The 27,624-nt window shown below is 24.5% G+C and overlaps 1 protein-coding gene across 2 annotated transcripts; it reads right to left on the reverse strand.

Annotated features, from left to right (window-relative positions):
- Positions 1-9,012: 9,012 nt before the first annotated feature.
- LOC105361569 (protein phosphatase 1 regulatory subunit 3C-like) lies at positions 9,013-27,256 on the reverse strand. 2 transcript variants are annotated; one of them, XM_011498792.1, is made up of 3 exons: positions 27,029-27,256; positions 11,465-11,725; positions 9,013-9,976 (listed from the first exon to the last, which is right to left on the reverse strand). In XM_011498792.1, the coding sequence occupies exons 2-3, from the start codon at positions 11,717-11,719 to the stop codon at positions 9,377-9,379; spliced, it is 855 nt and encodes a 284-aa protein (XP_011497094.1). In that variant the 5' UTR covers positions 11,720-11,725; positions 27,029-27,256; the 3' UTR covers positions 9,013-9,376. The 2 variants fall into 2 exon arrangements, with proteins under 2 accessions (XP_011497094.1, XP_011497093.1); XM_011498791.1 differs by having other exon boundaries at positions 26,896-27,255.
- Between the last annotated feature and the right edge of the window lie 368 nt (positions 27,257-27,624).

Below are 27,624 nucleotides of genomic sequence, written 5' to 3' on the forward strand. Positions count from 1 at the left end.
TCTGGTCTTAGTTTTCCAATCAGGGCGCGCCGCTTTTCGGCGGCATGATGAATGTGCACGCCCTTTTCCCACTTCATAAGAAATTAGGCTTAGACAAAGAGAATATCGAAGGAGTATCTCTGGCGGCAATGCGTGAAGTGGAAGATTTGCCCCTGTTCGGGAGTCATCGTGGTGGGGGTGATTTTGGGTCAAGCAACATTTGTCGTACTTGACAACGATGCATGCGTATGCCCTTGTGGCATTGAAGGCACACGTGCGACGCAGAATGTCGAGAGTCGCGCGTGCTAAGTTTCGGGTTGCAACGGATTTTAAGAAATGTTTTTCATTCAATTGTTTTGAAATATTTTAATCCTCAAAATATACTCTTGTAAACAAGCTAGCCTGGTTTTGATGGTAAGTCGCAAGGGTCTTGATTGCATTCAAAACAATTACTACGTCTTTAATACGAAAGGCAATAAATGGCTGTTTACGAGTTCACAGATGTACAAACCTTTTCGAGTCTCATGAAACCTTAGCAAGACTTTCTTAGTTTTTCGTATCCGTTCGATGATTCCCTTTTTATTAGCTGTTGAAGTTTTTTCTAGTAAATATAATTCAAGAGATTTTCTTTTCACTCTCGAACAGTCATACGAAATCTTATTTAATAATGATATTTAATAAAAACATATTTATATTTGAATATTCAAAAATAAGATTGAATCATTGTGATATATATGAAGTTATAAAGTATAAAATCATTGTAAAGTATTAAATATAGATAATTTTAGGATTTCTTTCTTATAATCATACTAACTGAGACTTATATAAATAAAATATATTATAAACAGAGGCATCATGCACACGCTTTAATTAGTATACTTATTAAAAGTGATATAAACTTAAAATATATTGTTCGAAAATGTAGTTTTCATGGCTCGATCTGCCAATGATTCTATAGCTTATCTTCGCCGCCCGCCGTAGCAAAGGCTTTGGAAGGAAATAAGTGGAAGGGTTATAAAAAATATAGTTCGTTTTCGATGATTATAGTTTATTTACATTTTATTTATAATTACATTATTAATATATTGGATGTATCCTACTTTTAATTTTACAAAGATTGCTTGGAACGGTTCTTGTGATGGATGTTTCACTATACAAGATGCTCCTTGAAATGTACAATTTCCTGTTGATTTTGTAAGGATCAACAACTGAGTGGCACGCTTCCATTTAGCGAGTGCCTGATCAGCCTTGATCTGATTCTGCGATGGATAGCTCACTGTTATCCCAGTCTCAAAAGGGTTGGCGATGGCAATGTGGTAATTATTTGTATTCCTTTATCGTGGCTGTATTTATCAGTAAGTTAACTATTGTTGCTTTGTTCTTGGCTTCTCTACTTAGACAGCGCTTGTGTCTGTGTCGTTCTCACTCAAGAAACACCTATCCCTTTGTTTCTCCTATCAGAGCGCGCCGCTTCAGGTGGCACGACTGAGTGTGCGCGCCTCTGCCTTCCGATTTCAGAAGGAGTTAGGCTTTAACAGTGATAACATCGACAAGAGCGCCTCTATCGGCTGCACCGTCAATTGGGAGGCTCACTCTTGCACCTCGCGACGAGATGAGCTCCTGGTCAAGCGTCGCCGCTTGGCTTGTACAAGCGGCAACATGTGGAGTACTTGACAACAATGTATGCGTAATATCTCGTGACATTGTAAACACTCCGTGTGATGACTATTGCCCGATGTCGAATGAGCTGCGTTTCCCAGAACTGTAGCTACAACGATTTTAGGAAATGTTTATTGACTCGATTGTTTACATACATGACATTCTCGAATTGGTCTTCAAATCTCGCACGAATAGTCCCGCGACATCCTACTGCTTGACACTAAGGGGGCCAATAATTGAGCGACCTTTCTGAACCTCTAACGATCGTTCAGCAATTCTTAAAAGTTATGACTAATAAATAATTTCCTTGAAATCATAGCCGTGGCAATTTTCCCAAATAATAATATTCAAGGGATTCTCTGAATCTTGAACATATATTGTTAAGTAATTTAAAAAAAGGTTAGATGGCACAGAGACTTAATTCCTATATAGGAAATTTCGCTCAGAAAAATTAAGATTCATTAGAATCATGTACTTACGAATTATTAATATACTAAATGGGTTAATAAATAAAATTTTTTTGTTATCATTATAATAAGCACAATTGGTTATTATTACATACAATAAAAACTTTAATTCAATTAACTATAATCGTTCATATAAACATAATTATTTTCTGATTTTCAATTTGTTCGGGACACTTAATAACTCACGGTATAAATTAACTGGCGGAAAGCTCCCAGATGGTTGTTGGCCGGATTGCCCGCAAGTGTAAGGGATAGTGCATGTATTTAATAATTAACACTGAATTTGTTACTTGATGTTTATTGCTATTGTCCTTTAAAAGTACACTTTAATCGTTCGAAGTTAATGGAAGGAATCTTAGCTCTCTTGCTGTTCGCTTATGATTGCCACGTGGTGGTAACGTGCACTATATGTATAGGTAAAAGGTTGTAATTCTTCTGGTCCTCTTTATGTGGTGCGCTTGGAAGTGTAACTGTACACGTAGAAGTGTGAGGGTGTAAATCTCAGCGCTTCTTCGTGTATTGGCACGTGGTAGTAGCTTGAGTATTGCTTTACTCTTAGCTTATTGTTTATCTTGTAGGCTCTGCAGGTGTGCTCTTGGTGGCACTTAATCTTGGTCTGCAGATGTTGTCGGGTACGGCACCTTGTATGTATTATCGTTAATAAGAATGGAACTTTACCTTTATGTTCTGCAGGTTTATGTGGCGTTAATGGCACCTCTTCCTGTCTGTATTACTTGCCTCGTGTGGTATCTTGTAGGTTATATTTATGTTGTACTCTGAGCACTACTGTTGCTTGTTCCCTTTTCCTTTCCTCGCACTGCTGGGAGTGTATTATGCACTTATTTTGCACTTATTATGAGTAGGACACCTGCCTGGGATCAGACTAAAAAACCTCCTTTCGATGGTAGGTGGAGGCTTGCTGGCAAGTGGAAGGGACAATGCAATTATTCAATACTGCCTTTAATGTTTAATGTCTTTCCATTTATTAAATATAATAAATAATAAATAGTCAATGATCTATAAATGGCTTAATGAATGTGAGTTGTTTCTTCAATAAATGTTGGTGGCGATAAATCTGTAAGTGTATTCTTGATAGTCGGGAGCGTAATTCCTCTTCTCCTTATGAGTTGAGTAGTTGTAACGGGAGACTCGTGCTAGTAGGAGCAGCGAGTTGGTGCCGCCTTAGCTGCTGGAGTAGGGTAAGGGCTGTAGTGAACTGAGTGATGGGGGACGTCTGTGTGACGTCACTGTTTGTGTATGTGAGATCAGACATAGTAGTGGTATTGGTGTACGTTCGTGGTGTGTTGCTGCTTACGTAGCTGACAGGAGCCGTTGTGCTAGTAAGCCGTAAGAACGAGCGAAGTGGCATATCTTACGTGCGGGCGTGAGCCGATGAGTAGAGGTAAGATGTAAGAACGAGCGTGGTGCGTTGCTTACATGCGGACGTGAGCCGATGAGTAGAGATAAGATGGAAGAACGCGCGTGGTGGGTTGCTTACATGCGGGCGTGAGCCGATGAAAATGGCGATCCTGTCGTGATGAGTGCTTGATTGAACTAGTAAGAGGACGAGAGCGTCAAGTGCAACTCCTTAAATATTCTCGTACGAACTTGCTGCGCCGATAGAGCATCGGTGGCTGTTGCTATGCCGATATTTGTCGTGACGTCAACAGGGCATAGCCTTGTAGGGTTCATTTGTTATTACTTTTCGGAACTATAGTCGTATATTCGAGTTTTTCGGTTAGAAGCATTCTTCGAGTCCATTGGCCAGTGTTTACAAAACAAATGTTCGCGCGCTCATACCTCTCCCACTTTTATTCCGCTTAAAACTGCTGTAATCCATAACAAGACCTTTAGCCTTTGCTATCTTATTATTTAGCCTTTACTGAATATCTATGTCCTTATATTTTAGCGTTCCTTGTATTCGAAGCGTCTGTGCCTTGCCGGCGTCTTTCTTAAAAGCATTCTTGTGACCACCGTATGGTCATTTATGAATTGCCTCTTTCTTCGCGTCTCCAATCAAAGCGCTTCTTTTAACATTTGCGTCTCCAATCGAGTTGACTCTCTCTCTCTCTCTCTCTCGCACTGTTGAAGGCTCCAATTAGAACACTTCTTACTGGAATCCCCTCCATGAGAGGGACTTGTTTAAGCGTTCTTCCCCTTCCATTCATACTACCTTGCAGTTAAATTCCACCACAATATGTACACTATGTACCGTAAAAATCGTAAAATTTGCGTGTAGCAATTCCTTGCAAATATCAAGCGACATGCGTTTTCCAGCTGTCTTTATCACTTGTTTTCGTCAGATGTGTTTATGACTTGTTTTCGCCAGATACTTAATGACTTGGATTTTCCGAAAGTCATAATGACGTGTTTTCCAGTTGTTTAACGACTTGGGAAGATTCTTGCAATTTCGAATTCTCTCTTAGTGAACTTTTCTCAGTGAAGATGCCATGACACGGATCCCGGTCTATCTTGGCAGGTCCGCAATTGAAAGTCGCTATTGATCAACCGAGTAGCCACAGAACGACAAAGCCTTCAGTTTCGTGTGTGTATTTAACAGTCTTGTCGACGCTCATTGTAATAACATCATTCAGTCAAACTTCACAGTTATAAGCTAATTACTCAGTTACATCAAAAGCGTTGGCATTATAATCAATACATGGTCAATTCTCAAGTGCACAATAATTGAAAGCAGTCAAGAGTATTGACAGCATTATAAAAATGTACAAGACTACAAGATGCACAAAATTTGGGCACTTCCTTGGAGCATTGAGAAGATTGAACAAAGCGAAGCGCTGAACTGCAAGGGGCCACCACACTGACGTCATTATAATCCGATCTGTTCTTCGGATGAAGTGCGGCACCTTCTGTAAGCGGAGCTGTTCACCGGATTGAGGAGACAATGCCAACTGCAACTCGATAAGTGCCACAGAGTACTGCAAAGATACACTGAAGTATTGGATCATTATATTTGTCACGATGAAGAGACTCGTATCTAAAGTACCATATGTGGCATTATACAAGGAGTGTCAAGGATTTATGCCCTTGCACTTCTTAATGTATTAATTCCACCAAGTACACTTCAACAAGACGACCTGGAGATCTACAACCTCCAACCTCGACTTGCAGCGCACGCTAATTCCACTTAAAAAACCAGTAAGGAGCAGTAAAGTTTCAACGATTCTCACCTCCAACGTAGAAACATAATTGTTTGTAATTAAAAACTCAATAAATAGTACGAAAAACAATTATGTTGATTACTGATTTAAAGCATTAACCTCTCATTTATTCAGACTGTTCCACTAGTAAAATGGTGGACATTATTTAATCCAACCGTCTTGGTCTTTAGACCACTGCGTGACTGGAATTCCGAACTCAATTGTTCAAAATTAATATCTTATAGGCTTCAATTATTCATGAAAAATTTAATTAAAAATATAATTTTATTTAATACCTATCATTTTTACAATCGTTACATTCAAATTTTTGATAAGTTAAATATATAATTAATATAAATCCCAAATTACAAACTAATTTATATTTATCATTCTAAATTGTAAAAGACCAATGAAAGAACAGTATGTTAAACTTATATAAAAAACATTTTATCTTTCAACCAAATCATATGAATAATAATTATACATCGAAATAACTTTTATGTACCTTTCATGCCTTACAAACTTTCTCGGTTAGTATGATTTTTATAAATTATATCCAAAAATCAAAAGTAATTTAATCATAATTAAGTTTTTACCATGTATTTGTAAAACATAGGCAAAATTTTAGCAGTTATGAACATACAATTACCATACAAATTTAGTGTATTCTTGCCTTATAAATGAAGATATTGTCTGTATATATATATATATATATATATATATATATTCGCAATGTATTTATGCAATCGTTCCGGTTCATGGATACAAATATTACATACTTTAAAATTAACAATATTTATATTTCATATACATTAAGTAAAATTAAGAAATGTCTACAAAATAATCAAAATTTATTCATTCCAAATACAAATACATTTTTACACCATTAGAACATATAAATTAAAAAATATCGCGTATTACAGTATTATAATTTCTTATAAAATGTATAAATAAAAATGTATATATATTATCACATGATTTCAACCGTAACATACATTTTTCATTATTGACATTATTCATATTAATTTTTTGTTACAAATAACGTAATATCATGTATTTTACTTATTATTTTGTTCATTTCATGGAACGTAACTATACATTTGATATTATATTCTTCATTCATTAGAATGTAATTATGAGCTTGATTAAAAATTGACTTGAGATAAAAAATAGAACATGTATTTGTATTATTTATAAATATTATTTTATAAAATCTATGTTTTCTATATGAATGAGCTGATAAAACTAGTAGAAACCTTTTACCGTATTTTGTTTTGCCCTCTGTTTAAAAATAATTCTTTATTAATTTTTAAACATATACATAATATATTTTTATGCCGTCCTAACTAATTATTAGCTGAATAGTCTTAAGACATGCTAATTTATCACCTGCATTAAGATTTTATCACGACATATAGTACATAACTAGATTTAAATAATACTAATAAAAGAGGCATATAGATAAATTGGTATTTAAAAATATACCATTTAGAAGATTATCAAATTAAAAATTTGTATTCGATTACGAGCAAAATTTTGTTTTTCCCAATAAAAAAATGTAGGACTAGGATATAATAAATTGTATTAATAATTTTAATAGTAATTATATTGATAATGTTCATGACAATAATAACAATAACTAGAAAATTGCTTTAATAGTTATCAAAAAGGAAATAAACTATACAAATATTAAGGTATAAGCATATAAATCATATCGCTAATATTAAAAATCGATTATGTTTTATCAGTCTCATAAGAACTACGTCTATGTAGAACAAAGCTGTAAAAATAATTAAATAAAACAAAAATTTTCCAGTTTCGTTGATTTTTTACTTTAATGCATATCATCATATGTATACTATAATCTACGTCACGAATTCCGTTGATATTTATAAAATCATTTATTACAATGTTTCAATTTCTAACGCAGATTGTTTTAAATCTGTTTATTTTTTATTTTTTATTAAATATATTTTACAAACAGGCAGTTTTCGCAAGCGGATTACAATAGTCGATATAATTTCATTTATATTAACAGAGTATATCTTAATTGTAATCAATATAACCAATAATGTTAAAATTGTTATAATATCATTAATAGCTCAAGCTTAAAACTTAGTATGAGTAATAGATTGGAAAAAAATTGTTATAATTTAATATTGCATGCTAAAAACCAAGTTAAATAGAATTATTACAAATAGAAAAATAACATTTTGCTTATTCACGTTTTTATAAGATCTATTTTCCTTCTCAATTAAAATTTTCAATTTTTATTTAGCCGATATTAAATTTTAAATACTTATAATTAGCGAACATTTAAAATATTTTAATAAAGTAAAATAATATTGTTATAATACTCTTTGGTAATAAAAATAATAAAATTCCATTTAAAAAATTAGAAAAGACATTATTTATTACATTAGTACTTAAAACTTATTAAAAGTAGAAACTGAATGTATTTTATTAGTATTTAATTACATTGTTATCAATATTTTCTACTTATTACTACATTAGTTAAATATAGTATAACAGAATATTGCACTTAAAATAATTTGAATTCTCAATGTAGATTTATTTTGTAATCATTTATAATATAAAATATAATTATTCTATTAAAATATTTTATTTAAACTTCAGACATAAGTAAAATCTTTTTGCCTATATAAACTATAATGTATACATTTATAACCGTCTCAATTAATAAAGAATAAAAATTTAATTTAAATATTTGGATTCAATTGTTGCAAATTATTCGTATGCACAATAAAGCATTAAACAGTTATTAATTATATTATTCACCAGAAAATCAAATAATTATCCAAATTCAGTCAATTTTTTTATCTAATCGTAAAAATTTTAATCGTTCATCAATCGTTTGAAAAATATTAACATTAACATCAGTAGTAATATATTTTGAAAGATCGGTTGCAATATTCGAAATATCTTGAAATAATAACATTTACAAGTTTTTAAAATTTAACTTATGTAATTTTAAATCACTGATTAATTTAAGATATACAATGAAGCACTTGAGTGAATAGAAGGTAACAAAAGATGACAATAGTATAAGTTGACAAATGATAATTTTAACATTAGATAAATTGTAGTTGATGTCGATATTGGAATAAGTGATACCATGACATAACGCATGGTTATTAAGGTTCTACTAATATGTCAATTATAACCTAATCAATAATGTAACCTCAATTACAGCTCCATTGACATATTTAGTTCTCCTTATTTATTGGTAATATTAAAATCGACGCGAAGGTTATGGGTAGTACTGTTTTTGTAGCAAATGTTTAATAGTTTTGGAAACCGCTCTAATAGCGAACCGTATTTTAATCACAAATAAAAAAGGTATCACATGTAGGCACGTTTGGAATTTTTCATTTTTCATCTTACTAAATTATTAAACTTATATATTGAATGACATTATCGATAATATAATAATTTCTTATCGCTTGAATTTATACATCTATAATTATAGTATTCAAATTTTGGTAATTTAATTATATAATCGACCTTCACAGGTTTATAATCGTTAATCATTTTGTGCTATAAGAAATGGAAGGTATCTTTCATTAATAATTTAATTGTTACATCAAAAGTTGTTTAATCTTATTTTTAATATACTATATTTATATAACTACAGAATCGATTCTTACCACCATAATACTGAATAATAACATTATTCTCGGCTTTTTAGTCACTATATTCGGATGTTATTGCTTGATGTGTAGTGTTATTGCTTATTATATAAATAATATGTGAACACTTATCTTATAAACTCAATTGTATAACCATATTATCTTATCTTAGTCTTTATAATTCATGTGTATTCAATGAATCAGTACTTTAAAGCGATATTCTCTAGAATATAATTTTAATTATTATTGTCTTTTTTTAATTTCATTATATTTAAATATTTATTTACTCAATAAGAATCTATATTAATATAGCAAATGAAACCTTTTTGTGATCTGAAATAATAAAAACTAATAATATAAAGAAAAAAGAGAAAATTACGACAGTAGTTTCTATTCGTGAACGGATTTTGCGTGCATTGTTTACATGGGATCTGTAAGTATTGTCTTGATTGTGGGATTTAATTCATCGTCTCACATCTTGATTCTTCTTAATAACATAGTTAGAGCCAGCATTGTTGTCCCAGAAATCGCTACCGTCAGTAACATAATGTACGCAAAACTCTATCTGACACACGTCGCCGTCATTAATTGGCAATAGTATCCGAAAATGAAAGGTATCATAAAGGTTACGCATAGCTGTATGTGTAATTAGATTCGATTGCTTAATGTATACGCAGCTCACATCCTCGTAGCTCTTCCAATTGTCTATAGTCATACGAATTGTTACATCCTTATTGTACGTAAAGTTCTTAACTTTAACCGTTCCTATAAAATTGTTTTCGGAATTGCGCACAATAACATTTTCCAAACTGACCGATTCTTTTTCGAGTTTATCGCGGAATGCTAAGTAATCGCTAGCTGGTTGGGAAAAAATTGGTTCCCAAAGGTTGATATTAGCAGACTTAGTGGAACACTGCAATTCGGTTGAAGGGAAGGTTGTCGTTAAGCTTTGTTGAGACAATGTGAACCTGCTATCGAAGTTGTTCAAAAAGTCGCCACGCGTTAAACTCGCCACGTGAGTCCAGAGCGGTGGCATGTTGCTCGGCTCCGACATAATTCGCACCTATTTCAACAAATAAACAGAATTTTCATCAGATTAATTTTCATCAACTTTGTAATTAAGTATTTATACTTAGAAATGATTAATTTGATCTTTTAAACTAAATGTACAGCATAGTTTTAATTAGTTTTAATTATTATTTCGAATGAAAATTTTTGTTACAGTAATTAATATAAAAATAATTTTTATAACCTAAAAGTAAGTATTGGTCAATTGCTCATTTTACTACAAATTAAGAAAAAACATTTTAATAATCTAGTGATTTTATTTTTTTTCATTATTTGTAATATGAAAAGATTATGCTATAAATTTGTTTTGTTTAAAAGTTATCTATAAAGTAAAAATTAAAAAATCCCATAATTTGTTACTTTTAAATGTTACTAAATAATATATTATTACTAAATAATATAATTTATACACTAAATATTTTTTAATTATATTTATAAACATAAATTACAAAAATACCTTATATGTTATACAATATTTTTAACTGTTGTTTACAAATAAAAATGAACTTTACTTATGAAAGTATTTTCTTTTTAATTAGTCATAATATAAAAAAAAATATTTTTGATATATCTAAACATTTTGCATTACTATAGATAAATAAATCATTTAATTACTTATAATTGAAACCAGATGCACTTATGACTTATAAATAATTAAAGTATTTATTTCCTTGTGGATAAAATGTAGATATTCTTTTATCAATGCTTGCATAAAAAATTAATGTTACGCTGATAATAAATTAAATTATATACTGTTATTGTATCTTACAAATATGTAAAAAATTTATCCGTTTAATTAATTTTTTTATAATTTATTGCTTTTAATAGATCAAATATACAGATACTAGTTTTATTTTTTTTATTCAATTTTATTTATTAAATTTAATCACAAAATAATAATACAAGCAATTAGAATTATTTATCGTTTCCGCTTTTAAAATAAATATATGTTTAATATAAATAAAATAAAAATATAAACTAGTTTTTAGAAAATTAAATTAGTTATTTTAAAAATATAGCTTATAAGTGTTTTTGATCAAATAAATTTTCAAATCTCTATATATTTATGAATTTATACTAAAATTTTATCAAATGTAATTCACGATAAAAACATCAATTATAAAAATGTTGAAATTATTTTTAAAAATAAGAATATTTTTACAAAGAAATTATCAGAATAGTTTTTATTTAATTATTATATCCACAATTCTAGCATTATTATCCAAACTTGATTAGCTAATGATAAACTTTTTTTACAAAACAGGATAAATTATATGGATAATAATTGAATTGAGTGGATTTCAAATAATATAAAAATATTTAATCACATCTTTTAAGTTTTTATGTAAGTGGTCAACGTTCAATGCAATGGAAGATCATTACATGTCAAAGAAAAATCTTAATTTTTAATTATGTTTATTTTTTCAAAGGAAATACAACTTTATAAACCACTAATAATATAATATAATATAATATAAGGCACCTGTGTGAGAGGCCTCCCGCGGTCATCCGCAAAAACAACTCTTTTTTTATTTCTTTTGTTGCAAATGACATCATTATTTTTAATTAAATCATCCAAATGAATTGAAGTTGATGCTAAACAGGGTCGAATCTGCGGTGGGACAGATCTGTTATTAATTGATGGAGTCGTGACCATCAAAGAATTATACAGAAGAGAACCATAAACGGGGGGACTATGTCCCAAAAGAAGTTCCGAAGGTCGTGCTATAGAACACATTTAGAGCTAGAACAAAAAGTATATAATGCAAAGTTAGTTCAATTAATAGTATATAAGACCTTGCATATAAATAAAATAAAATGCAGTGTAGCAAAAATTGATTAAAAATAATATAATCGAATATTTTCTGGGTTTTAATAATGCTTTTAATCATAAACATTACTTTCATGTATAAAAAAAGTAGTGTTATCTTTTAATTTAATGTAAATATATATATATATATATCAGTGTAAAGATAATATTTATGTATCTATTATATGACTACAATGTACACTTATAAATAAAATAGTTTTATTTGAAAAATTGTTATTAATACCATCATTTAAAAAGAAGTGTTTAAACCGGAACTGTCATTATAAACTAAATAATTGTTCTGTGTATAACCAATATTTATTATATAATTATATTAATACATATCTGTATTAATTGTTAATAGTTAAAACATATATGTATATTTTTAATTAAAGTTTAATTAAAATTATATAGTTTGTAGTAAACAAATTGTCATTATTTTTCAAGTAATTATTATAAGAAAAACTATATTCTTTTGTATAAATTATAATATTTTATATTTAATAAACACAAAAAATTAATTTTTAATAAAAATTCTTATGCTTTCTAAATTTTTTTAAATTACCATTAATAAAAAAACCTTAACATTGTAAAACGTAATTCATGATATAAAAATTGTTTGAATTAAAATTTTGATTGTTTTATATAATAGTTTATATAATAGTGTATATATAATAGTTGTTACTACCTATATTTATCTATTATAAAGTAATTTTTATAATATAATTTAATATTTAATATAGTTGTTTTATATCCTAGTTCTATATGTATCTCATATAACCTATTTTTGAGCATCAAATTTAATATTTTAAATTATACGATCGATTTTGTGTTTCAGCAAAATAAATGCTACCATTCATTAAAATGGAATATTATATTAAATGTAGTCTATTTTAATTTTTTATGAATTAGTGTGTTTGGCAAAATGCAATTTCGTCCATTTGTCTAAAAATTAATTATTCATGTTTACTTGTAAGTGTATTGCAATTTTTTTGTAAGCAGTTTTTCAGTTTTTAAAATACGAATATTGTAAATAGAATAAATAGAAAATAATTTTTTTAATTTATCATTACCAATTAAATTTTATTATTATAAATTTCTTAAGATTTATGTTAAACTTTAAAAATGAATTAAATCAGGGAAAATGAATGCATGTTTAAAGACATAATTAACATTTTGTATAATAATATATTATCAGAATTACTTTTATATTGCTTTTATTAAAACAGATTTCCTAAGATTCCATTTTCTTTAAATAACATTCAGAGAATATGATGTTATCAAAAAAACTTCAAACTATATTTTTATTACTTTGATCATATAGACATTACTTATGACGAATATAGCTGTAAATTAAGACGATTAAAAAATAATGTATTTTTAAATTAAACATTTTTGTTAAAAGTTAAAAAACAGAAAGCATATTTCAATTTTAAAAAGCAAATAGAAAAAAGTTATATTAGTTACTATGTAATAATTTGGCACATTTATATATAAATATAAATTTCTATTGAAAATTGCATATAAAAAAGAAATTTTAATATATGATATAAAGCACTTTAAACAAGTTTATCATAAAGGTTATCGAGTGATTTTCACTGTCTTATATAATTGCAATTAACGAGTGAACAATTATTTTACTTTATTATAATTGTATGTCTTTCGATTTAATTTATTCTCTTTATAAAAACTATTAAAAATTCATAAAATATATTACTCTATTGCATGAAAAATAATAAAACTCATATGATATAGTAGTAATAAATATTAAGATTTTATATCAGTATACTTTAAATTCTATTTTTGTAATGTTTTTCTTTACAAAGTAGGAATGAGAATTCGATACAAATTTTAAAAGTAATGACAATGAGTTATTACAACTTTTGTAATTTATATGTTCTAAGAGTGGAAATTGTTATAAAAAATAAATTTGTTAACATATCTATCATATATCAAAATTTATATATGAAAATAATTTTCTATGTGTTTCAAAACACAATCGAAAATTTAATTAATATTTTTTTATCGATAACTTGAATTGAAATGACGTTATAATAAATAATAATATTAATTAAATAAACTGCATTAATTCTATTATTATTATTTACTTCCACGTAATCGTCACTATATTAATAATCATTAAATATTTTCAACTTAGAATTTTTTCGATACCAAATATTAGATTTACTAACATATTTGAATATTTTTGTTTAAAAAAATTAATTTGTATTTATTTATACTACTATATTAAATACTTCGTTTTCAATTCTAATTTATAGTATATTAATTTAATCTTTATTACTATTATTTCATAATATATATATATATATATATATATATATATATATATCGAAAGGAATAAAAAGAAAATTAAATATAACTGCAGTTACACAGATACTATATAAATATGACTTCAGGTCAATAAGGCACTATTCGAAAATTACTTGATGTACTTGATTAACAAGTATATATGTATATTAGTTATTTATAAATGAGAAAAAAATCATACGATTCTAATGAGACGCGACGATATCTCACAAAAGTCGTCTGGGTTAAGCGTCGAGGTGGATGTTCAGAAATTATTCGATTTCGAAGATATATTCCATCTGAGTGACGAAATTATATACATCTCTCTTTTTTACTGGTTACGTATTATGAAATTTAATTGTTTGTTTTATTAGCCGAAATGAAATTATAAATAATGCATTATCTTATATTAATTCTTAAGTTTATTTAATTGAAAAATACATCAATATACACATATAAATGTATCAATAAAATTATCAAAATATTTTTATCAAAATTTTTTCTCTGAATTCTAACATTGTATATAAGCTAAAATTTATAAAATAAATTTAGCGTAAGTTTCAAATAAAATAATAATTTATTATCTGAAGCATACAATTAAGTAATTACTATGAAAATCTGGAGTAATATAATAATACTAAATTGTTACTCTTTATATCAACTTACGCATTTTATAATATACTTATTTAAAATTATGTACTGAATTTTGTTGAATAATTATCTTAATGTATATAGAATATGAGATTAAAATACAAACTATTTTTTAATTTAATAATAATTTTTTAATGATCTTATATGACTATAGATATATATATATATATATAAGAATTGATAAAAATGTCTTATAGTGCATATAAGTTTAGAAATTTGATAGAAGTATATATTAAATAATATTCCATAAAGATAAATGCAGTTAGAATAAAAAATAAAAAAATGAGCCTTACTATATTATTACAAAGTTTCATTACTAAAAATCGGGTAATTCAAAATGACACTGATCTTTTTACGCAGTTCATTCTACTTTTGCACGAAAATATTAGTTTTCTAAATAATTATAAAATTCACGACTTTTTATAATATATCCAAATAACAAACGGCTCTTATTAGAAAATGTGAAATAATAAATTTTCTATTTTTAGTGATCGCAGCTGCAAAGAAGCGCTAATTATAATTTATAATATTATTTGATATTAATACATTTTCTCTACCCTACCACGGAGTAGCGTTTAATTTAACATCTAAGATTACAATAATTCTAAACAGTTGATAAATTTCTCTGTGACTTTTTATATTTTGTAATTTTTTTGAAAGATTCTCTATTTATAATTATACATTTAAAATTTGAAGTCCTATTCATATATACTATTATTACTATAAATTATCTTATAGGAAATAAATTGAATTTAATTAAATACAATTATGTCTAATAAATGTTTTATCGTGTATAAAAAAATATCTAAAATTTGATTCTGATCATACTAAAATAATTCTTTATTTGGAGTGTGTTATTATAATTAATACAAAAATTGCATTAATAATCAAATCTAAAATCGCATTAATAAATGATGAAATTATAAATATATACCATTAATAGTTTTATATCATATGAACGGTAAAATTTATAATAGCAATTATTTGGGATAATTGACGAGATAATATACTATTTAACCAATAGTATATATTAAAAATGATTATAATTTATAGTATAACAAAATTATAAATGATCTTAAAATTAGTAAAGAATTAATAATTTAAAAAACAATTAAAATATCTTAAAATTGATTAGAATATTTTATACATTACTTATAATTATATTTTTAGGAATTCACCTAATACTAAGTAAAATAGATACAAAATTACTTAATAAATTAATTTTTTACAACGATTGTATTTAGAGATTAAACAAAACTATTATATTTTCATTAATTTATGTATATAATATTTATGTATCAATACATACATATTTATAATACATAAACAATAATAATAATAGTGACAGTAAAAAAATAAAAAAATAATTCTTTACATTGATTCATAATGGAAGTACATTTATTGAATTGAAAAGAATTAAAATTTAGGTTTGACATTGTTTATTACACATTTAATTCATAGTTTTTTATTGACAAAAAATATCATTTAGTATCAATTATGAAATTGGTATTTTTTCTAAATAATTTTATAAAACAAAAATGAATGCTAACTATATATATTGTAAAATTACATTGAAGTAAATTAGTGATTTTTGAAGTATGAATTGTTTTATGATAATTCAGGTTATCAATAAATAATAGAGCTTTATTTTACTTAACTTCTAAGTAGTATATTTTCAACTGAACAACCTTTGTAAATGCCAGAATGGGCTATAAAAGCATGTTTTCCAAAACTATCGTATTACATTTACTTCGGTCGCAAGATCAAAGAGGACATCTCATCTTTGATATTCATCCTCCATTCAATATAAGATGTCCTGATTTTTACTTTCTCTTCCCTTGATTCTATTTCACTTTGGTATCATTACCATACCTTATCATACTTCATTTTTTCTACCTTTTTATATATACAGGTAATCTGTTAATACTTGTTTGTTTTTCATGAATAGAATTTTAGCATTGTCTGGACGCTTGTTTATTTAATTATGAAAACACTAGAAATTTTATTTTAGCTGTTTGTTATTACTTTGAAAGGTATAATAAATAATAAAATTAGTCGTTTGTCATTATTTTAAGATCTTACAAACCGACTTATAATTAAGCATTAATTGCTTCTATATAAAATGTAATTTTTTATCATATAAATTTTCATTGAAATTCACTGATATCTAAATCTTCTTAAACTATGTATAATGAAATTTATGATTTGTAATAATATCGATATTGAGTTATTATAAAAACTATTGATAACTTATTTTAATCTTCTTTGAATATTTAAATAAATTTCATGTATAGTCAGTATGAAAATAATGGCCAATCACATTTTACTAGAATTTGTAAAATTGTTATATAATTTGTGTAGATTGATTAATAGGTTCAATAAAATTAATAAATTTATAACATTATAATTATTAGATTTATGTTACTTTAAATTTGTATTTGTATAAGACATAACTGAAAAAAATTCTTGTTACTTCATTGACAAATATATCTAGATGAATATAAATTGATAAGTCATGTGAATTATAAATTGAACATAATGATTTTTTTATTAAAATACAAAAATAACTATTGCTGAAAAAACTTTATTTAAAATATTACTGAACTATATAACAAATGAGATAAACATGATTCCTTTATTAAAAAATCGGGAACAAAAATGATTCTTAATAATTGATAATATATTAGGATATATTAAATTATCGAAAATACATTTATAAATTTATGAATAAAACTATTTATTTTTTATATATTAATAATAAAACTAGTTATTTTAACGGAATTAAAAAAATCGTTAATTAAGAATCTTTCATTTTTCATTCTTTTTTTATTTCTTTTTTTGTTCATAAATGATTAAGAATCTTTCATTTTTCATTCTTTTTTTATTTCTTTTTTTGTTCATAAATGATTACTGTAAGGTATAAAATATTTATATATATTTATATATAAGGATATGAATAGAACAATATTTTATTCATATTAAAAACGATATTGATATACTTTTGATTGGTAAAATACTGTCTTTTTTTATTGTCTTCTTGACTACTACTTCTATAACATATCTATGATTATTTAGTATTTAATAATAAATGCTATATGCAATACTATGTATTTAAAATAAAACATAATTAGAGCCTAGTCTTAAATTGTCAATTAAAATAAAAAAAATATAAAAAATACGAATATATAAGCTAATAGAATAAATACAATATTCGTTAAGACATTTTGAAGGTGGTGCGTAAATAATATAATATAGCATAATGATTAAAAAGAATATTAAGCTTAAATTATCATCCAAATAGTAGTAAGAGTTGATAAATATTACAGATATCAAATTAACAGTATTAATACTTGTTTGATATTTTTTAACCGGTTTGGTAACTAAAAGGTTGGGGTTTTCAGTTAAATTTATATTTTTATTGCCTCAACATACCTTCAAGTACATGAAGATAGAGAATATTTATATAATTCATATACAATAACTAATAATATGGCACTATTAAAAAAAAGTTCTTCAAAATATATAAGAAAAAATCTTATAAAATTTAGAAAACTACTAAGAGCGAAGAATCAATTTATTTGATGTCTTAAATGTCATAGCTAAATTGAATTGGACAGTATCTTTATAAGCGATTAAAAGTTTATTTATGATTTTACATAATCCAAATTCATTAAAATAAATATTAATATTATTATTTATTCATTGTTTTATTCTTTTATACATTTATTGTTTACTTTTAATGCGTAGAAAATCATCATCAAATTATTTTTATATTGATTTGATAAGATATTCAATGAAAAAAATACAAATAAAAAGTAAACGTAAAATATTTTTAATATTAAATACTAAATGAGATAAATTACGTAAATATTTTAATATACAAATATTTATGTTTATTTAAAAAAATTATTTATTTAACAATTATTTGTTATTACATAACAGTTTTTTAATTAGAATTATCTTACAGAAACATTACAGTTCACATTTTTTCTATTATTATTGAATACAATATAAAAATATAATAACATTGCATTTCCTATTAATTTGGAACATTATCTTTAAATATAATATATTAAACCTTACATATTAGAATCCATTTTAAATAAGTGTTGCTCTATAATATACCTTCGTGATATATTAATTTTAATCGTAAAATTAAAGAAATGTTTTAATATTTTTATTGAGTAATTTTTTAGATATAATAAAAAATACTATGTCATTTAAAAATCAACTCAATTATGATATTTTATTTCAATAACAAACCTTGCTGATAATTTATCTTGTTTAAATAATAATAATATTGATAATAATATAAACACAGCATACATTTTACCGTAAAGTGAAAAGATATTGGGTTTGAGGTTTATATATAAAGAAACAAAATTAAAGTAATAATTTACATAATTATTTCATTAACTTTAAAATAGATTGAAATATACGTAAATATAATCTATAATATAATATAAAAACAAGTAAAGAAAATAGTTTGTTTTAATGAACTACATATTAATATTTTGATATGTGAAAAATTCTTGATTTATATTAATTTTTCAAAATAATTAATAATATACAGAGATATTGAAACGTAAAAAACAGCATACAATTTCAGATTTTTTATCTTTAGAAGTTTTTTAACCTTATGACATTTCTCCCACAAAAATAAAAACGACGTATAGAATGTAAAGAAAGGACATCTAATCAGTTAACTTTTTTGGCCTATAAGCCTGGAATATATCAATGTTTGTTTGAATGTACAAAATTCATTATGTGTACTAAACAAAAACATAATATTTATTTCAATCAGCTCACCATAAAAATAGTGACCTCAACATATTTTTCACCGAAATGACATCATGACTATATAAATTCATGGAAATGTTTTTTAACAAAAAAAGATTTATTTTATAAAAATATACGTTAATAACATTTATTTGCTTATAAATTTATTAAAAGCATTTATATATCAGAACACTATATACTATCTTGATACTAAAATTAGGATTAAATCACTTTGACTATAACGATGATTTATAGATTTAAAGTTAGCGAGTATCCATATAAAAATGATAAAATAAAGTTTAATGTTGTGATAAAAAATTACTATGAATGAATTACGTCATAATTACTTTATCAACGACAAAATTAACATCAATACACAAAATAAGCACTTCTAAAAAATTTATTTAAAAAAAGCGTGAATATTAACTTCTAGAATGGAAGCAATATGCATCAACAGATGTTAAAACATTTTAAATTTAAAGAATCGCTAAACATTAATCTCTAAGAATTTGGAAACAATAGTGTTGATAAATCAATTTAACGTGTATTAACAGAATAATAAAGTAAAATGTGAAACACCATTTTAATCTTAACTTATAATTGTTAAAATAATCGATAATCGTCAAGCGACATTAATATGGGAGTACCAAAGAAACTAAATATATATATTTACAGAAGTTCCAAATCTTCATAGTCAAATTCTGTTTTAATTGGTATTCGCATAAGCACATCAAACATAATATATTTAATATTTGAAAAATTATATCTTGAGAAATTTTGTAAACTAAAGGGAAATTAAAGGTCTTCATGTTTTTTGTTAAAAAAATTTATTTTTACAAAAAATTTATTCTAAACATTTTTTTAAAGAAACAGAAAACGATAATAATCACAAGAATCAATGATGTGTAAAAAGCCATATCTTATCAGAAAAACGAATGGACATTTTTGTAATTATACGATAAAGCAGTGCTCAAATAACTCATAAACAATGATGGTAACACTGAATTATAGCACAAAAGTGCTGCTTAACTCGGTGCTATAAAAACGTAGTCCATATACTTATAAATTGCTTGCAATAAATACTGTTATAAAAATATTGAAATATATTTTGAATGATACAATTTTCATAATTAATGATCGTAAATCATAAATTATTTTAATGCAATTCATAAATAAATGTTTGAAAAATATTCTCTATGATATATAAGATACAAAAATTTTTATGGATGATAATGGGCTATTAAATTACTGATCTTGCTTCTTCAAATTCAAACAGTTATAACAAAGATTAGAAAGTCACAATTACAAAAATACGATCATCTAATGAATGTTGTAATTAGATTTATAATCAATAGTTTGATTCTTTAACGTACAAGTCTTTATAGACATATTTTCATCTCTTAATATTATATTACAGAATTATAAATAAATAAAATAAAATAAACAAATTCCAATAATCAATGAAAATATCGAAAACATCTCTCAAAGTTTTAAGAGCCATAAAAAATCAATTAAAGATTAATTTATTTTATAATTGCATACAACAATAAGCTTTTCATCAAATTCTTAGCCATAATATTTGATTAAGAATATATACATATATATATTCATATACATAGACATATCAGTTAATGAAAAAATTGCGATACTCAATATTTTAGATAAATATTAGTTAAGTAACAAACTTTGTAATTTTATTATTAAGTATCTATGTCGTTATATTATATATTTTATAATATAAACTTAATAATTTCAAATGAAATTTGAATGACAAGTAAATAATTACAAACCCTCTGATATAAAAACTTTCATCGCAAATTCGAAAAATCGATTGTATAACAATTGTACCATATTAATGGAATATATCGAAAAAAATTATTTTTTATAAAAAAGGATATGGTCTGCAACATTTAAAAGCTTGCGAATTAAATCCTTTTGAATGAACTTACGCATTTGATGACTTAGAAACTTTAAAGTTTTTATTCTTATTCTTTCGAATACTTTATTCAAATGTTGGAGAAGTTTTTTTTGATAAATATATTAAAATTAGAATAATTTAGGTTCAATAACTTTTATAGCAAACAACATACTTATGTTATTTATTATATTAATTGTGATGAATTTCTAAACTATGGCTTAAGCATAAAATAAGTCAGCATAAAATAATAAAGCAACGTTAAAAGCATCTTTTAATAAATATTAACAATAGAGAAAGAAACAGTATTGATTTCATTTGTGTACAAACATTTTGAGACTTTTATATATTATAAGAAGTGTATAATAATTATTTTCAAAATAAACCCTGTTTTTTTTTAATAATAAATCTTTGAATAATTCGATTCACAAAAATAATTTCTGAATAAATATTGTTTTAATAAAATATTTATTTTAAAATATTTTTTCAATCGCCAATTAAAAAAGGCTACCATATTTAAAATTTTTTACCAAAGTATAAAAAAAGAGCGAACATACTAAAAATACTAAATACTGTTATTATAAATACTAATTATATAAATACTAAAATATAATACTAAAATAATACTAATATAATACTAAAATATAATAAAATATAAATACTAAAACTGAAATTATACTATAACTTAATAATAAAATTTTAATCAAATTGATTTTAGTATCTTTCTTGCCAAATATTATACAGTATATTTATCCAGTTTAATCGAGTAAACAAATAATTTATAATAATTTAAGTTCAAGTAGTATGAGTTTTATTTTAAATGTTTTTAATTTATTCTTATAAAAAATTATTAACAATATGTACTTTTATTACAAATCAATTTAATATAATAAACATTATATAAAATATAATTGAAAGATGATTTAGTTATAAAAAATGAAGACTTTCTTTAAAAATAGTTCAAGACTTTAATTTGACTTAATGCATGTTATAATTATCAGTTATTTTAATAAATTATATTTTATTTTTAAAAATAGATGTACATTAAATGCAAACATAGAAAAAATATAACATACGTTACTTGTTACATACGAAAAAGTTAAAATCAATATACTTTTACACATTCTCACTTACAATTTAGTAATAGTAAACTAATTAATAATAAAGTATCTTACTCTATTTAAAAAAAAATCAAGATACATATCATGCTATAATAAAAAAGTGATAAAGTATAATTTATTTTCTATCTAATAATTGCAGATAATAAAATATTGATTTCATATCGTTATTTTATTATTCGATTTCATTTTTATTCAAGTTTAAATATTTTTTTCTCACAATGATAAAATAATTTATGTGATAGTATACACATTCATACAATATTTTGTATTCTTAATTGATATAAAAGAATATAAATTATATTACCTACAACTTGTTATTTTATTTATTAAATTTAGTTTAATTTCGAATGATAAATTGACAAATACTATATTCAAAATGTAATTAAAAAATGAGATTACTATTTAAAGTAAATACATTTATAAATAAAATAAATATTTAAATCTACAAATAATTTTAGCACTCTTATAAATTATAAAAATAATGTATATATTTCGTAATTCAAGGTCTCTCATAAGTTTGTTTTATCAATTAAATATATATAAATATAAAGTATGATAGGAAGAAAAGAAAGGCGATGAAAGAAGGATGTGACTAATAAAACATCTAATCTTGTATTTTAAAAAATTAAATTTATATATTTTATTTATTATTATTATATATTATATCTAATCAAGCACAGATGTTCATAATCGATAATAATAATAATATCATAATAATACTAATACAATTGAATATTTTGTATACTGTTCTTCTTACTATCCTTATGAAATTGTCATATTAGAATCAGCGAGAGGACAAGCATAATATCAATTTTTTTTCATTTTAAATTGTATTGAATTATTCCATAATTAATTCGATAACTAAAAAAAAGTTTATTAATTTTTGTCTTGTATCATTAGTTGGTATAGATTTTTAATACACGATATTTTAATACATGAGATAAATCTTCTTACAATTCTAATTATTCAAAATATTTTCGGTTTGGTTTTATCGATTTCTATAAAAAATATAAATGATTCTTTAATAGTTATACTTTCGCTTTAAAATTCATCGTAGCTGTTTAATTAATGCAATATTTTTATTATCAAACACTATTAAAAATTAACTTATTTACGAAAAATTTTAAAAACACATCTTTCAATAAGCTTATTTTCAACAATAATTTTTATATTATAATGTATTTTTTAAATTATACTCAGCACATAAATTCAATATCATTAAATATGAAATAATGATTATTAAGAAAACAAACACTTTTTATAATATGCACTACAAAATAAATCTATTTATATCAAATATATTTTAACTATAAATAAAAACATTTTCCTTGTGTTTAAGATTCATCATTATAAATTTAAGAAATTAAAATAATGATTGTCAATTGCTTAAACCTTTTGTCTAACAAACCATTTTTCTGTATATAAGCTGTGTTTCAGAAACTTTCTTTGAAGTTGTGTTTATTTTTATCAATTACCTAAATAATATTGAACATATCAATATATTTGCTGCTTCTTTTAAATCTAAACATTAACCAATTTTAAAATATAATCTAATAGAATAATTTGATATTACTTGTATTATTTGTCATTTAATAAAATTTATACGCCTATTAAAATGCATATATTCAAAATTTTTGTTTGTAATATTTAATTGGTTGCTAATTTCAATTATTGTTGAAAATTCAAGATATAAAAAGATTTTATAAAAAGTCGCTCGTAAATATCAACACGCGTACAACAGTAATCTAATTTTAGCACACACGCGATCATCACTTTTCAAGTTTTTTCGAAGTCATATATTTATAGCAGTACCGTGTTCATTTTTCTTATAGAATAAACAACCAATTATTTTTATTATTTTTATTTGAAGTTATTTATTTATAAAATAAATTTTAAATAATCTTTAGGATTATTAAATATTTTTTTCATCAATTTATTTATGTATATGAATGTTTTAATAATTTATATTTATTTAAAATTTGTGCGCGTTTTTTTAGAATTCAAATTATTCAACATTAATTAATATATTTACGTATTATTTGTACTGTGCTTACTTAAATTATAATCATAGACTATAGCGAATAATAAGTTTGTTCGAATATCACCAAGGTATTATTAATTTGTATTAACAATTAAATTATTCTAATTTGCGATTAAATAAAATACTTTATTAGTATTTTTAAGCATATAAATGTTTTACTCTTAAAATTATTTTGATTGAAAACAACAAATTGAAATGAATATAATAGCACACGCGCAGAAAACAGTGATGATAAAGGTTCATATTGTTTGCGAGACTTCGCCGAGATGCAATGATGGATGATTTTTCCAACAGCAACTTGATGCATTCTGCACTTATACTACTATATTTTTCATTTATTCTAGGAGGTTTCATATATATATATATATATATACACAAGTAAATATTCATATATCTTGTTCTGTGCCCCGTGATTGTTAAAATAGTAAATGCTTGTAGTTTGTTTTTCAATGTGTTTTTGTGTATTCAGAATTGATTAAATATACAGCTTTAAAATATTACAAAATCTCTAAATATAAATCACATACTTGATTCATTATACAATCAAAGTGTAGTATATAAAAAACAAATAAATCATAAAAATTATATATTAGTTTATCACTATCATGAGATTCTTTGTACAAGACCAACGGAACTCGACTTTCTGTAACTAACATATAGAACAAAGAATAAATAAAAACAAAGTACTTTAAACAAAATACTTAAAATGTTACATGGTATATACATTCAATTAAAAATTGAATAACTAATGAATTTTACATTTTGAAAATCTTCCCAGAACTGTGTAATATGGCAGTAATGTGAGCATAACTTGAGCTTTGGTTTAGTCAACATATATTTAGCAGACAATCTATTATATATCGTATAAATAGATTATTATATCATACTAATTTCAATGAAAGATTACTATTCTACTTGTGTATACATTTTACTATCGAATTTTAATATAACGATTTTTTCATTAATTTTAATATATAATGTAAAACATTATAAATTAAGAAAAAAAAATTATCGTATCACCAAAGCAAAACCAAATTTAACATTAATATTTTATTTATTATACTTTTGCAATTCACATCAACTAATTATAATAATTATTCAATTGAAAAGAATTTGAAAAATTTGAACATATTTATTTTTAGAGTAAGAAACCTATACCTATTTCTATTTACTGATAAAGATAATTTTTCCATAAATAAAGTTATTATTTGAAAATTATTCAAAATATTTGAAAATAATTTTTAGATAATGGTCATTAATCAATATTATTAAAAAGTTTGATGATTCAAATTTTATTCTGAAAAGTCAAATTTCGCTTCGCACACGTTAAATCTACCACATATTCATCCAAACTGAAATAAAATTACATTAAATAGATTAATTGAATTTATGATCCTTAGACTTTATTTACAATTTTTTATTCGTTCTTTTTTCCATTTATATATTTTGATTATGATTTTGAAAGTTTTTCAATGTTTCGTAATAAACGTATAACATTTGTATATTTACATTTAATATTACTTTTAAATTTTCTTGAATTGGCTACAAATAATTTGTACACATATTTATTTGCTTTTTCAAAGTCTATTAAATATATTATAACATGGAAATTGTATTTATATTTGTATGTACAGTATGTACAGTAAAAAAAATCTAACTATATACAATATATACAATCAAGTGTTATATTGATTTATAAACAACTTTTGTAAAATTCGTTTATAAAACTATTTTTTTCTAAAAGTATCATAGAAATAATTTTAATGTAAAAAGCTAAAGGCTAAAAATGTAAATAAAAATATTGTTATACATTTAACTTTATAAACATTTGATACAGCTTCTCAACTTTCCAAGATACACTTCTATTTTTCATATATTAATTATACACATAAAAAACAAATATCAACTAAATATATGGCCACAAATTGGTTAATACTGTCAATTAATAAAAGTAAAATTTTATTGAAATTCAGCGCAATAAATACTTACTTGTTCGTTCAACAGATAAGTAGAATTGAAAATTTTCTTCTTTTAAAAATTCCGCTCCAAAATTTCAAGCGTGGCTCAACACATACGTAAAAGGTGCACGCGTTTGCAACTTATTTTTCAATTCACTCATTTAATACAAATTAAATACAATGATACGTTACTAATGAGGTTGTCAAGACAAGAATTAAAAATACCAAAACTCAAAAAGCAAAAAAATATTTTAATTTCTAATATAATATTGCATGCATAAAATTCACAATTCTTTGACTTAGTATACGAAAATAAAAGTAAATTGGCTCACGTTGCCAAAATTGTTTGATTTGGAAGAACAAATCAACTCGTAAAAGGAATGACGTCTACTTTTGTATGTCCATTGCAATTGCTTCAATCGAACGTACCAACTTGATATATGTTAGTATAAAGATAAGTCTTACTCTTAGTCGTAAGAACGTAAGTACTTTAACTCTCGTTAACTCTTAGTACAACAGAATAAATTGTGTGCGTAGCAGTGACGCTCTGCGCGCCTTCGGTAGCTGCTACTTTTATCCCTTCTCCGTTACCTCCCGCTCTGACCATCAATTCCAGGCAAGTTAAGAATACGAATGATGATTGGCACCCCAACAAATCTTTGTAGACCTTGCAGCAGTAATACAAAACATTACTGTTAAATAAAAGTATTTTTGGAAAAAAATACATTGACTAATAGATCACGAAATATTGAATGCTTCAAATAAGTATGACTTATTTCTAGGATATTTTTTAATGATAGAGCAATTTCCAATGATTTTTAAAATTGATCAACTATATATGAATATTTAGATTAACAATAATTATGACTCATCATTACATATTATTACGAAGTCTCCAAATCGATACCACTACAATTATTCTCAATTTAAAAAAAAAATACATTTGAACTATTATAAAATAATAAAATTACAATCGATAAAATTATAGATAAAAGTAATAACAAATAATAAAAATATTTCATATAAATAATTATTATACAGTGTATAACAACCATATATGA

The sequence above is a fragment of the Ceratosolen solmsi genome, unplaced genomic scaffold, assembly GCF_000503995.2.
Source record: "Ceratosolen solmsi marchali unplaced genomic scaffold, CerSol_1.0 scaffold30, whole genome shotgun sequence".
Taxonomy (NCBI): Eukaryota; Metazoa; Arthropoda; class Insecta; order Hymenoptera; family Agaonidae; genus Ceratosolen; species Ceratosolen solmsi.